Consider the following 12,179-nt stretch of genomic DNA (forward strand, 5'->3'; position numbering starts at 1 on the left):
CTGTAGGCTTGCATTAGCAACCCGTGCTCCTACGCTGCCAGACTGCACTGCAGTTAGAGAAGTGGTAACAAGTGCAGCTGCTTCACTTGCAGCTTCACATGCGATCAAAGGAGGGGAAATATGTCAATATATAGGTCTGCCATGCATAAATCAGCAAAAACAATATATTGTTAGCTCGCTAACTAGTTAGGTACCGAGGCATTGGTATACTGGCAATTTCTTTTGTTATCGTTATGCTTTTCATAAAGAAAAGGACCATAATATATTGTAATGACATAAGATAATGTTTCATTTGGTGCTTATGCAGCCATCTTGCTAATGATTTCTCATGACACTTGCTTTAGAGTGTGTCTCTGAAAACCTCCACGTGGAGAGCCGTGTAGCCCAAATACTTCACCTTACCCCTCTGTCCCAACAAGAACTGGTACACCCTACCCCTATTCATGAACACTTCAAAGGGGAATATGAGCTAAGTGGAAGGAGCAAGGAGTGTATCGGGATTGAGCCTAAAGCTAAGTGAAACATAAATTACTCAGAACATGTCTTTGTCTCTCTCCAATTTGGTATTAGTCACTTGCTGATGTATGCACAGAAATATCTACGCTGATTGTCTGATAATATCTCCCAGATCGATGTGTCATTGTGTTTTACTTGGCATCTATGATAAAACCCACAAAAAAAGGGAAAACAATCACTGTGTTTGGCTTTTTCTTTGTCAGGTCTGGTCAGCATAGACCAATTACCACCACTGACTGTATCCGACGTCACTGTCTGTCTTGGTTAATCAGCTCTTTTTGTTTTATAAATGCAGATGTTTTCTCTTTTGCAGCCTCGCTTCATGATTTAGATTAACAATACCACATGAAGTCAGCCTGCCAGCGTAGGTTCAGGGTTTTGTCGTTCCATTTAGACTGTAATGTTTGGGTTGTACAGGTCAAGGAGGTGAGCCTTTGTAGCTGGAGATAGAGACCAATTCAATGAACAACTTGAATGAATGAGTGGAGACACATAATGAATGCATGAGGGGCCACTGAGTTCAGTGAGTATAAGAATGATCATATGCTTTGGCCTTCATAGTTACCACATCTCTAGACAATTGAACTTCAGCATACTTGAAGTATGTGTTTTTTTTAATTTGATCTTAACCATCATCATCAAAGACCAAATGATGGAACATCTTTGGAAAAAACTGTTCTTAAGGCCTTTTTTCTGAAATTTGCCATCCATTCGTGTTGCTTCACAAAACAGGGGATGCTGTGATCTCGTGTTGGCAGCAATATAAAGGAGTGGCTTTTGGCAAAGTGTGTGTAATGTAGGCGCAGCACATAGATAGATGAATAGAATCAAAGATCTCTTACTTAACTTAAAATACACTCAAAGGAGGGGGCGGGGCTTGTCTCTGTCAGTGAGACTGTGGTTAGGCTTTGGTTGAATAAGACTATGGTTTACGGTTTTGTGTGTGTGTGTGTGTGTGTGTGTGTGTGTATACACATTTTGGCTCACTGCCTGGCTCCATTTCCCCAGCTGATTAGGGGTTAATGGCATATGAGCGTGGGGAGCTCTCGGCCTCCTGATTGGCTGACTGGATTGTGTGGGTGGAGTTGCCATCGAGTGACAGATGGCATACAACAGGGAGGGAGGGAGGCAGGGCGGAGTGTGTATGTGTGTTGTATATATATACATCGTAGCGAGGGGGGGACCTCTAATTACAATAGCGTGATGTGCAATGGTGGTCTCTGCACTCATGGTTTCTCCTCTGTTTCTTCACACTTATTGTAGTTTTCTCACACACTTCGATACAATCGTGCAGCAGGATTTCACCTGCTGCATCCATAGACATCATACCTTGTCAAGTCCTACCCACATGCATTCTCATATATTGATTGAAAGGAAAATAATCCAGATTAAAAAACAAATCCTCGTGTAAAATCTGAATTCTCTTATTTGACATGAGAAGTGGGGAAGCCTCTTTGCTTCATGTTGTGTCCTCTTTCGCTAAACAGAATCAGAATGAGGATTATAGCTGGGGTTTGAATGCGCACTGCTCTATATGTAGCTCTGAATAATGTGCAGCACGCACAATGAAAGTGCCGTTGTTAAAGGACACACACATAAACACTCTCTTTGGCGTGAAAGGTGTGTGTGTGTGTGTGTGTTTTCAGGGCAAGCATGCATACCTGCGTCAGAACAGACAAAAAGACACGACACACACAGGGCCATGTGATTTTCCCCAAGGAATAGGCCGGATCATTGTACTTGGCAAGACTCCCAGTTTACACACATCACACTCCTAATTCACCTTTGTTAAAAATTCATCGTTTCTGCCGAACCAGTCCAATAGCCTGGTATAGAACAACACAAGGAGTGTGTGTGGGTGTGGGTGTGGGTGTGTGTAAGTATGTGTGTGAGTGTCTATGACAAAAAGAGAGAGATTAGTGATATCTACTGTGAATATCACTGAGTCGTTTGTGTCGCTTTGTCGCTGTGGCATTAAGAACAAAAGCAGACAGGCTCTGAAAAGGTTGTTTCTTCACTTTGTTTACCCGTGTGTGTGTGTGTGTGTGTGTGTGTGTGTGTGTGTGCGCGCTCTTGCAGACTGTCTGATGCAGCGTCTTTTTATCAAGTGTCATTGCATCCCCATCTGCTGAGGACACACTCTCTCCCTCAGCCTTTACATACACAGAAGCACTCTGTATGTGAGAGCAACACAAGAATAAGAAGGGGTACAGTTTTAAACCTAGACGATGAATGCTAAATCACCAAGCTTTGGTATTAGATACAAGTTTGATTAAACAAGGAAAAGAAATACACTTAGCTGTGGAGTATGCCAATGTTCTGTCCTAGGTCCCCTTCTATTCGTATTGATGATTCTTATTGTGAAGATACACGCAGCACTTGTGTAATGCCCACTATCTTGTTGGCTCATCTTCTTGGCCATAAGGTGAAAAGTTTATTTCCTGAAATGTCAAGCTATCTCTTCAACATTGAAGAAATAAAACATTCAGAAAAGACTTAAAAGGTGTTGTTAAATCTAACATAATGCAATACCTAGCCTCACAAGCCAGATATCAGGTCTCACGAGTGTTACCTAATCTTTAAGGAATGGCCATTTTGTGTGGGAAAATACTTGACTGAGGTATAAATGCCAAAAACTGCTAACTTACGGATAATTAAACTCAGCCATGTCGTGGGTAAGTGTGAAACTGGAAAAAGATAGAGGGGAGGGGTGCCAGACAGACGGACTGTGAACTGTGTCTGAGCCATTTTAGACTTGATTGAAAGTGAAAAGAGCAGTGGTGTCACCATCACATTCATCCCTGTGGTCTGAGCAACAATAAGCTTTAACCTAACAGACACAGACGGAGAGGAAAGGGGGGTGGGGGGGGGATGACTGGGTCCGAAGCCAAGACAGCAAGAGAAAGCAGCACTCCCAGCTGTGGGAAAGTCGTTATACCTAATATCATCTGCCATCAAAATTTCTGCACTCATCTGAGATGCTAGACTGGATTTCTGGAGACTAGTGTAGCAATGAGTGATGACTGACAAGACATTATTTAGACAGCTTGGAGGGAAGATAGCTCTCAAATGTTCCCCCGATGCTTTTAAGACATGCACTCCCCAGATTTTTTGCTTGATCCTTTGCTCTCCGCTGTGATGATTTCAGCACTGGAAGATCAAATTTGGACTCCCGTACACTAAGCTGTGGTTAGTGTAAATTGGCTCTACAGGTATATCCATTATAAAGACAGAGGGAAGGAATGGAAAGCCTTTATTCTGACATTTCTGATATTACCATGCACAGCAAGACACAAAGCTCGGTTTGACAGGCGGACTCAGTGGGAGGGAGAGATTTCAACAATTTCGGAGGACTCTTTATGTCTATCACTGGCAGATGCATCAGCCTCTCTCTCTCTCTCTCTCTGCAGTCTGTTCACTCTCAGTGTCTCTATCATCCTTCCTGTCATAGTCAGATGCCCTGTTTGGCTCAGTGGACCGTTTGCGTTGGTCAGTCATGTCCTTTCGGGAATCAATGGTTTGGTTAGTTGCCTGTAAAGTGTTAGGTTGATATGTTTAAGTATAGGTATGTCAGCAGGTCCTTGGGTTACTCAGTATGTTAGTAAGTTGATGTGTTGGTTGGCATGAAGCCAGCTAGGCCAGTATGTCAGTATGTTGGCCAGTAGCTCACTCGATGGTATACATGTGGCTTTGATGACAGTTAGGTTATTTGGAGCGTGGGTGTATTAGTCTGTTGGTGGGTAGTTCAGATGGTTTGGCCATGTGGTCATGTATGGACCAAAAATAGCACTGTGTCACATAAACCACAGGGGGCTACTATGGGATGGGTGTGTTACTACAGGTACCAGTGAGTAAACGAAACATTATCAACTATGTCCATGACACCAAGAAGAAAGTCTCAGATATTAACCTTCAAGTCTCAAGCAAGTCCATGAATTAAGTTGGATGGATGAAGTTGGATGTTGTGATGGCTGTGTCACTGATTTCTGAGTTACAGACCCTGCATGCTGCTGTTTTCTTTTTACTGCCGTAATCGACAACATAATCCTTCAATCCAAATGTATTAATTTTGGACTAACCCCTCAATGATAGCTACCTTGTGCATTGGCCTTTACTGGTCTGCTGCATCATAGTAGCTTGCCAGGTTTGTGGGCATCCCACTGGATTACATCCTATCATGTTTCAAAAACAAAACTTAACTAAAAAATGAAAATATTTAATGAAAATACTCAAGTCTTTTTGAGTCATCTGTCTCAAGTCTAAGTTAGTCTCAGATCATGAATACCAGGTCTCAGAGTCTTTTATCAATGTAAAGGCCGTGATACAAGGAGCCAGTGGTCAGCTGATGGTCAATTATGGGCCACTGGTGAGCATCTGTTGCCCTAATTGGTGCGATGTAAGTCATACCATTGCCCCTTGGCAGTTCCTGTTGTATTTTTTCTTTTTTGGCCGATTCAAGCATGTTGAATTGGTGTCTGCATTGGTGACGGTGGAGCCTGTCAGCGAATGAAATCTCCCTGATTGTGAATTTAGCTCAGCGTGGAGAAACTGAAGTGATGATGTAAACACACAGCTTAAGTTAAGAGGGAAAGAGACCAAAACAAACTTCTTTCATAAGATAGGATTTTTATGATGGTTTGCATTATTGTTCACCGGCGCATGCTAAATATGCTCTGTTCTTTCAACATTGAATTGTGTTGTTAATGTGCTAACTGGCCAACTTGCGTCAAGTCAGTCTTTTGGTTTCCCTTTTTGAATGATGAATACAGACTACCTCCATCTGCTGGTGTGCACAGTTATTTCCTGTCGTGCAAGCGCAGGACGTACATACTGACTGACCGTTGGCTATAGTCATAGCAGTGTGTTCAAGTGCAACTTTTTGGCCGAAACACATTCGACGTGAAGTGATGTAACAATCTGCTTTCAATGCCACTAGTTCCCTGAAGGTTTGGTGTGTCTGAGCATTTAGTCAAGCAAGTTTGAAATCCTGGAAGTCGCAACTTCAGTCTGACTCGCGTCAAGTCATGTTACTCAAGTCCTTCACCTCTGCCTTACACAAAAATAACCCCCTGACCTCCAAACAGTGAGTTTTACACTACTCTGTATCAGCAGATATCCTGTGTCATATTTTCTTCCATACCTGTAGCAGCACACCCACACCATCATAGGCCATTTCATTTTTTCAAGGCACTGCTATTTTTGGTCCAAACTCAGTCCTAGTTGTTGTGTCTGTACTGTAGATCGATGTTTTGGTACTTGTATGTTGGCAGTCTGGGAGGTCGATGACGATCTGAACAGTGGGCAGCTATTATGCTGGTGGGAAGTGTCGAGCTGACAAGTTTGGTTATGGTTCAGAATGTACTTTGGTCGGCAATCAGTTGGTGCAACAACACCGTGCATCAGTGATTTTCAGCCCTTCGTGTGGTCCTCAGTTTCCTCCCTTATTCTCCTGTTGCTGCCCTTTCTTTGTCATAGTGAAAGCAGTTTGCAGTTGATAGGATCTCAGCGTGTGTGTATGTGTGTTTATGTGTGTGTCTGTTTCCTTGTGTGTATGTGCGTGCAACATTTGGTTTGGAAAAGCCTATTGTGGGATTTTGCCAGGGAGATGGCTTAACACTCGCTTATTAGGCTGCTCTACCGTGCTGGCCCACACCCCAGAATTTAAGTGTGTGTGTGTGTGTGTGTGTGTGTGTGTGTGTGTGTTTGCACTGGTGTTTGTTAATTTGAGCTTTAGACATGTACTTTTTTTCAGCCCATGCCCAGAATAGCCATATCATTGCTTTCCAGTTAGCTTGCCCATCCTCCCTTTATGTCTCTCTCTCCTGTCTTTCTAGCTTGAAAGCAGCAGTGGGGTTGCTATGGTTTGGTGAGATACAGTAATCCAATGTGTACACACACACACACACCTCACCTCATAAATAATTGACCTGTCACAGTGAGACGACAGGGTAGACCAGATACACTCTCCCCTCCTCTATTCTCTGTTCTCCTCTCACATTTCTCCTCCTATCTCGTCCCCTTTATCCTCTGTTTCCTCACTTGCCATTCTTTTACTCAGCCTATTTTTTTGTTCCACCTTTACCTTTACTTCATTTCAGTTTTTCTTTTCTCATCACATATTTTTTTATTGTGTGGGCTATACAGGATCCCTGCAGTTGATGGCATTGCAAAGAAAGGGCTTCCTTTATTTTTTATGCTTTCATTTAATTCGTAAATGTTTAAACGAACATTATAAAAAGCAGAATTGCACTACTTAATATTAGAATCAAAGATAGGCCCACCACACAAATTTAATGGAGGGTACCGGGTTATCAAATTTGCCCAATTCTGATAAGTTTAGCACGAACAGATTTATTGCTTGATGTGTTTTTGCTTTTTTTAACTGAGCTCAAGGAGTTATTAGACATCCACCATTTGATGCTAGTCAGACAGTTCTTTTAGGACACCAAACTGCTGCTGGTTTTTGACTTTACAGAGAGATCAAGTTGTCATGTCATCAGCATAACAGTGGGGCCTTAGGATAGAGCCTTGAGGTATTCCATACAGTTGGATTTTTCTTTCATTCATTCATTTGTATCTAGCCCAATAACTTGATGTCGCCTGATGTTACACAGAATTTTTGACAACCTTTAAAAAGGCTTTATTGCCTTTTCAATAGGTCTACCTTTTCTGACTCTAAAGACCACAGCTGTTGGACTGCTGATGGCCAACATGCTCATGTATAAGTGGAAATAACAAGCCAGTAGTCAATGTTCAAATCCATCCAGCCAATTTAACATGCCAAATTGGCCAAACGGCTGATTGTAAGGGCCAACTAGATCCAATGATGCCTGACGTACCACTAAAAGCACAAGCAATGGTTGCCCACAGATGCTCAATGACATCTGCCAACAGGGCCCTTAAGATTAACTATGCAAAGCTGAGTATATCTCTACAGGCTACTACCCTTACTATCCTGGGGGCTGAATGTGTATGTGTGTGTGTGGGCCGGAAATCATCACACCCTAGCAACCCTCTTTTCACTGCACACACACAAATGCATAGAGACATAAGGAGAGAGAGGTAGAGGGAGTATCAGATGGCACAGTGCCCTGCTGGAGACGTCTCATTAAGATGTGTGTGTTTTGTACTGAAGGTTCATTCTGTATGTTTGTAGAGGCTCAGATTACCACAGATGCTCCTTCTCTGCTGTTTCTTTTCTCCTTGGCAGTCTGCACACAAGATCTGGGTGGAAGCTAAAACAAAGGAAACAGGAAAGATTATGATGATGCTGAGCTACTTAAATTTAGGGAACCTGGGAAAATGATATATATGTGTAGGTCATGGTAGCCGTTTCTCCAATGTTAGCTTTTGCAAATGTAGCTTTAAAAATAATGAAAACCTCTGATGTTTCCATTAAATTGGCAGTTAGCTGTCGCAGTTATCATCAGGCAGGCATTAAAATGTCAGTCAAGATAGTTAAATGTGCATTTAACAGAACATTTGTTTTTATGTGTTTTTTTTTTCTTCTTCATCACAGTATGAAATAATGATGAAGCTCACGCCTCCTCCCTTCTTCCTTGTGTCTTTGCAGGGTTTCACCTCAGTGGCACAGTAACTGAACCCGCCACATCGTCAGAGCCGGAGGTCACCCACAAGGTGGCCATCAGCTTCGACCGATGCAAGATCACCTCCGTCACCTGTGGCTGCGGGAACAGAGATATCTTCTATTGCGCCCATGTGGTGGCACTCTCTCTTTACCGGATTCGCAAGCCCGAACAGGTAATAACCATAATGTAAAGGTTCCCATGGTCATCAAATTCCTGGAAAAATTATGAAATTAGAAAAAATGTTTTCCAGACCTGGGGATTACTAGGAATTGACTGAATATTATGAATGTGAACATTTATTATTTATTTTTAGCTATTGTTTAAAATATGTTCATATTAATCCCAAAATGTGTGTAACATTAGCAAAACATGCTCCTTACGTAATATGTGCCAGTGACCATTAATACCAAATTATAGCTGTCTTGAGTGGGAGGCTGCTGCAGCACTGTCATACAGTATAGCAGCATCAGACTGCTGTTCCCAACTACATAATTCTCCGCCTACATCAAACAGTCGGCTTTTAATAGGTTGCTTGCTAACAACACCTGGCAATAGAATAACATATACATACTTGATGGAATCACAAGGTATCGTGATTCACAGATCTAAACATGTATAGATGTCTGTGTAAACAAAATCCGGCCAGTGAGTCGTATCATTGATCCACTTGGATGGCAGAAGACTGAAGGGACATGAACTTGCAGTGAACTTGCAGTAATTAAAAGTATGTAATTGACATACACCAACATTTCTGTGTGTGTGTCTAATCCAGGTGAAGCTGCGGCTGCCCATCTCAGAGACGTTGTTCCAGATGAACAGAGATCAGCTGCAGAAGCTGGTCCAGTACCTGATCACAGCCCACCACACTGAGGTGCTGCCCACTGCTCAGAAACTGGCCGACGAGATCCTCTCCTCCAACTCTGAGATCAACCAGGTCCACGGTGAGAGGACAACCTTTGTGGCAAACTTGGAGTTCATGTTTGATTGAAGTGAAAATGCACATGATAAACCACTTTCATGTCTCACTTATCCACCAAATCCACATAGAACTGATGTTTAATGTTATCAATGCATGGCAGTCAAAAGGCAGGCACCGCACCTTTCTTAGCTGTTGAAAAGTTGGCTCTGTTGAGGTGCTGTCCATCCCTCTGCACTGATATCTTCACAGCAACAGGCCAGACTTAAAAGCTTCAAGACTTAAAACATGCCACACGCTAGCCTACAGGCTGTCATACGTCACAGCCCTGATTACTCCAGCGGAGCAGCAAGGCAGGCTTCAAATGGCTCGTTTGATTTCTTAGTTCCCTCTCTCCAGTGACTGCCTCCTTCCAGTGGCAGGAGTGTGTTGAAGAAAGCAGAAAGAAAGAGGTGAATGATGAAATGGATGCAGGAGAAGTTAGAGAGAGATGTGTGGAAAGGAAAGGGACACCGAGAGGAAGAGACAGGAGGAATAACACTTGGGGAGACGGAAAGGAGAGGAAAGATGAAAGGAGCAGAGAATGTACTGAGATGAAAAAGGAGAGGAGAACCACAACAGACCCGCATCGGGGAAACGACAAACCAGACACATCCTTTCACCAAACAAACCTCTTTTTCTGTTTCTCCATTTCATGCTCCTCGCTAAATGTTGACATCCTCCAGCTCTCCTGTCCAGGAAGCCCCGCGCTGTGTTTCCTGTCTGCGTTTGACAAGGGGGATCATGGGGGTTGAAGTTCAGTCGATCCAGGAGCGAGGCTTTCTTTGATGGAGGAATGTTGCTTGTTTGCTGTTGCGCACTCGCAGCCAGTTGGAAACACATCTCTGGGCTTTCCTCAGCCTCGCTTCCTGCTAGATCAAAGCGGCTTCCCCCTTCTGAGCATATCTACATTTCCCCGTAGTATTACTGAGACACACTCAGTGCAGAGCAGAAGTAAAATAAAGTTGCCCTTATGTTCCCTCAGCGCACAATTAGCATAAATCGAGCCGCTTTTCTCAAGTGTCACGTAGGTGCGCTGTATGTTAAATGTGAAACAAATAGGTATGAGCGCAGCATCAGTGTAACAGTTAGCAGAGATTCACTGTTTTTCTACCAGCCGTGACATCTGAGGACGGTTTGAATGACATGTTAGGATCAAGCAAAGGAAACAAGGTTTTTTACGAGCAGGGCTGTTTTAACGTAAACTCCATTTCCCATGGTCTGTTTATTTTTTTTTTCAAGTGTGAACTGAAATCAGGAAGGAACGGAGTGACTGAGGTGAATACACAGACTTAACTCATTTTCCACCAGCTTTGATGTGGAGAGAAGGATGTTAATGTTGGACTGACTGTGCTTTTTAGACTCAGTTTTCTTCTGTTTTTCATGTGTTTCTTTGAGTTCTGTCTGCTCAGGTTTCTATCATTGTTGCACTGTTGTGTGCCAGTCATCTAATGTGTGCGTGTGTGCATTTTCCAGGTGCTCCGGACCCGACTGCAGGCGCCAGCATCGACGATGACAACTGCTGGCATCTGGACGAGGATCAAGTCAGGGAGCAGGTCAAACAGTTTCTGTCACAGGGAGGATACTACGGTTCTGGGAAGCAACTCAACTCCATGTTTGCAAAGGTATGCATCACCACTTCCTGTTTCCACTCCATTATATGGCTTGGATTTGATTAACAGTATCATAATAATCATCAAGTTTAGTTGTCATCCCTACATGAATCTTTTGCCACCTCTCCGAACACATAAACTTGTAATGAGAAATGTGTTATGCTCCACTTCTGTGCTGCTTTATGATGTCATCAATAAAGCATTAGTAAACTGGTCTAAATATGTAAAATTTGTTAAATGCCCTCTTAAAATTATGAACATAGTCATAGTATCTTCTCCCTTCTTCCCTACTTCATATCGAACCCACAGCTTATTCTGTACTGTCCAAGATTACAATGACCCACAGACATTTAAACTGACACAGTCTGCCCTTTCCGTCCATTCTGCAGTCAACCTCTTGTCTCTGTGTAAAGGTGTGGTTTCTCACTGAGAAAATGGCACAAAGAACCAGGGCACCCCGCAGGTCCCGAGAACATCTGAAGATTTTTTAAACAGTATTATTCAAACTCAAGGCATTAACAGGTCTTTCTCTCAAAATCTCAATCCTTTAAAGTTAATGCGGAGGATTTATAAATGCTCTTTTCTTCGTGCTCTTTGTCTGAGTCAAACAAGCCCATTTAAAGGAGCAGTCTGTGGGATTTAGGGGGATCTATTGGCAGAAATGGAATATAATACTCATAAATTATGTTTTCATTGATGTATAATCACCTGAAACTTGTTTGCTTAGAAAGGAAGCTAGCTAGCGTAGAAAGATCTCTTCATATCTAAATAGGGAGCAGGTCTTCTTCCATGGAGCCCTTCATGTTGCACCGCTGTGTTTCTACAGTGAGCCAGAGCAGACAAACCAAACACTGGCTCCAGAGAGAGCTTTTTGTGTTTTTACCTGAAGGCCACTGTAGTTGTTCTACCCTTTTGGAAAGGGAGTGATGAGGGGAGGGGTATTCAGTTGGATGCAGTCTGCAATGTCACTGCAAGATGCCACCAAATCATACACACTGCTCCCTTAATACAGACCTATAATGTGATAAGTCTGAGCTCTGAGCGGTTTCTTTCACTTAGCGGCATTCACAAGATTGTATACCATTTAAAGGTGCCCTTATGTTGAACCTTACATATACAAGGTGAAATGTGTGTTGCCAGAAATCATGCTTAATCTTTTCCATTTGCTCTGATTTCAAATAAGATTTTCACGTATCATATCTGGATTATAGACATAGCGTTCTGTCATCTAGGAGTATTAACATTAATAGTTTGACATTTCAGGAAATACACTTTTTTTACTAACTACTTAGAAGATCAATACAACTCTCTTTCCTGTCCGTTTCATGAGGCACGGACAGGAGGCAGTTAGCTTAGCTTAGCATAAAGACTGGAAACAGGTGGAGCTTTAGAAGTGTTTGTTGGACAGTTTTTCTTGTAGGCTAGCTGTTCTCCCTTGTTTACAGTCTAAATGCTAAGCTAAGCTAACCACCCCTGGCTGCAACAACAGTTGTATTCTCAGTCATT

The 12,179-nt window shown here is 42.7% G+C and overlaps 1 protein-coding gene across 2 annotated transcripts in view; it reads left to right on the plus strand.

Moving 5' to 3' along the window:
* The window catches only part of zswim5 (zinc finger, SWIM-type containing 5), a 72,856-nt gene that overhangs the window by 45,790 nt on the left and 14,887 nt on the right, over positions 1 to 12,179 (plus strand). For both annotated transcript variants that reach the window (XM_050074648.1, XM_050074649.1), the window contains exons 2-4: positions 8,090 to 8,277; positions 8,878 to 9,046; positions 10,537 to 10,685. In XM_050074648.1, coding sequence (XP_049930605.1) covers positions 8,090 to 8,277; positions 8,878 to 9,046; positions 10,537 to 10,685 — 506 coding nt within the window. The remainder of the gene's footprint in view (positions 1 to 8,089; positions 8,278 to 8,877; positions 9,047 to 10,536; positions 10,686 to 12,179) is intronic.

The sequence above is a fragment of the Epinephelus moara genome, chromosome 21 (assembly GCF_006386435.1).
Source record: "Epinephelus moara isolate mb chromosome 21, YSFRI_EMoa_1.0, whole genome shotgun sequence".
NCBI classification, from domain to species: domain Eukaryota; kingdom Metazoa; phylum Chordata; class Actinopteri; order Perciformes; family Serranidae; genus Epinephelus; species Epinephelus moara.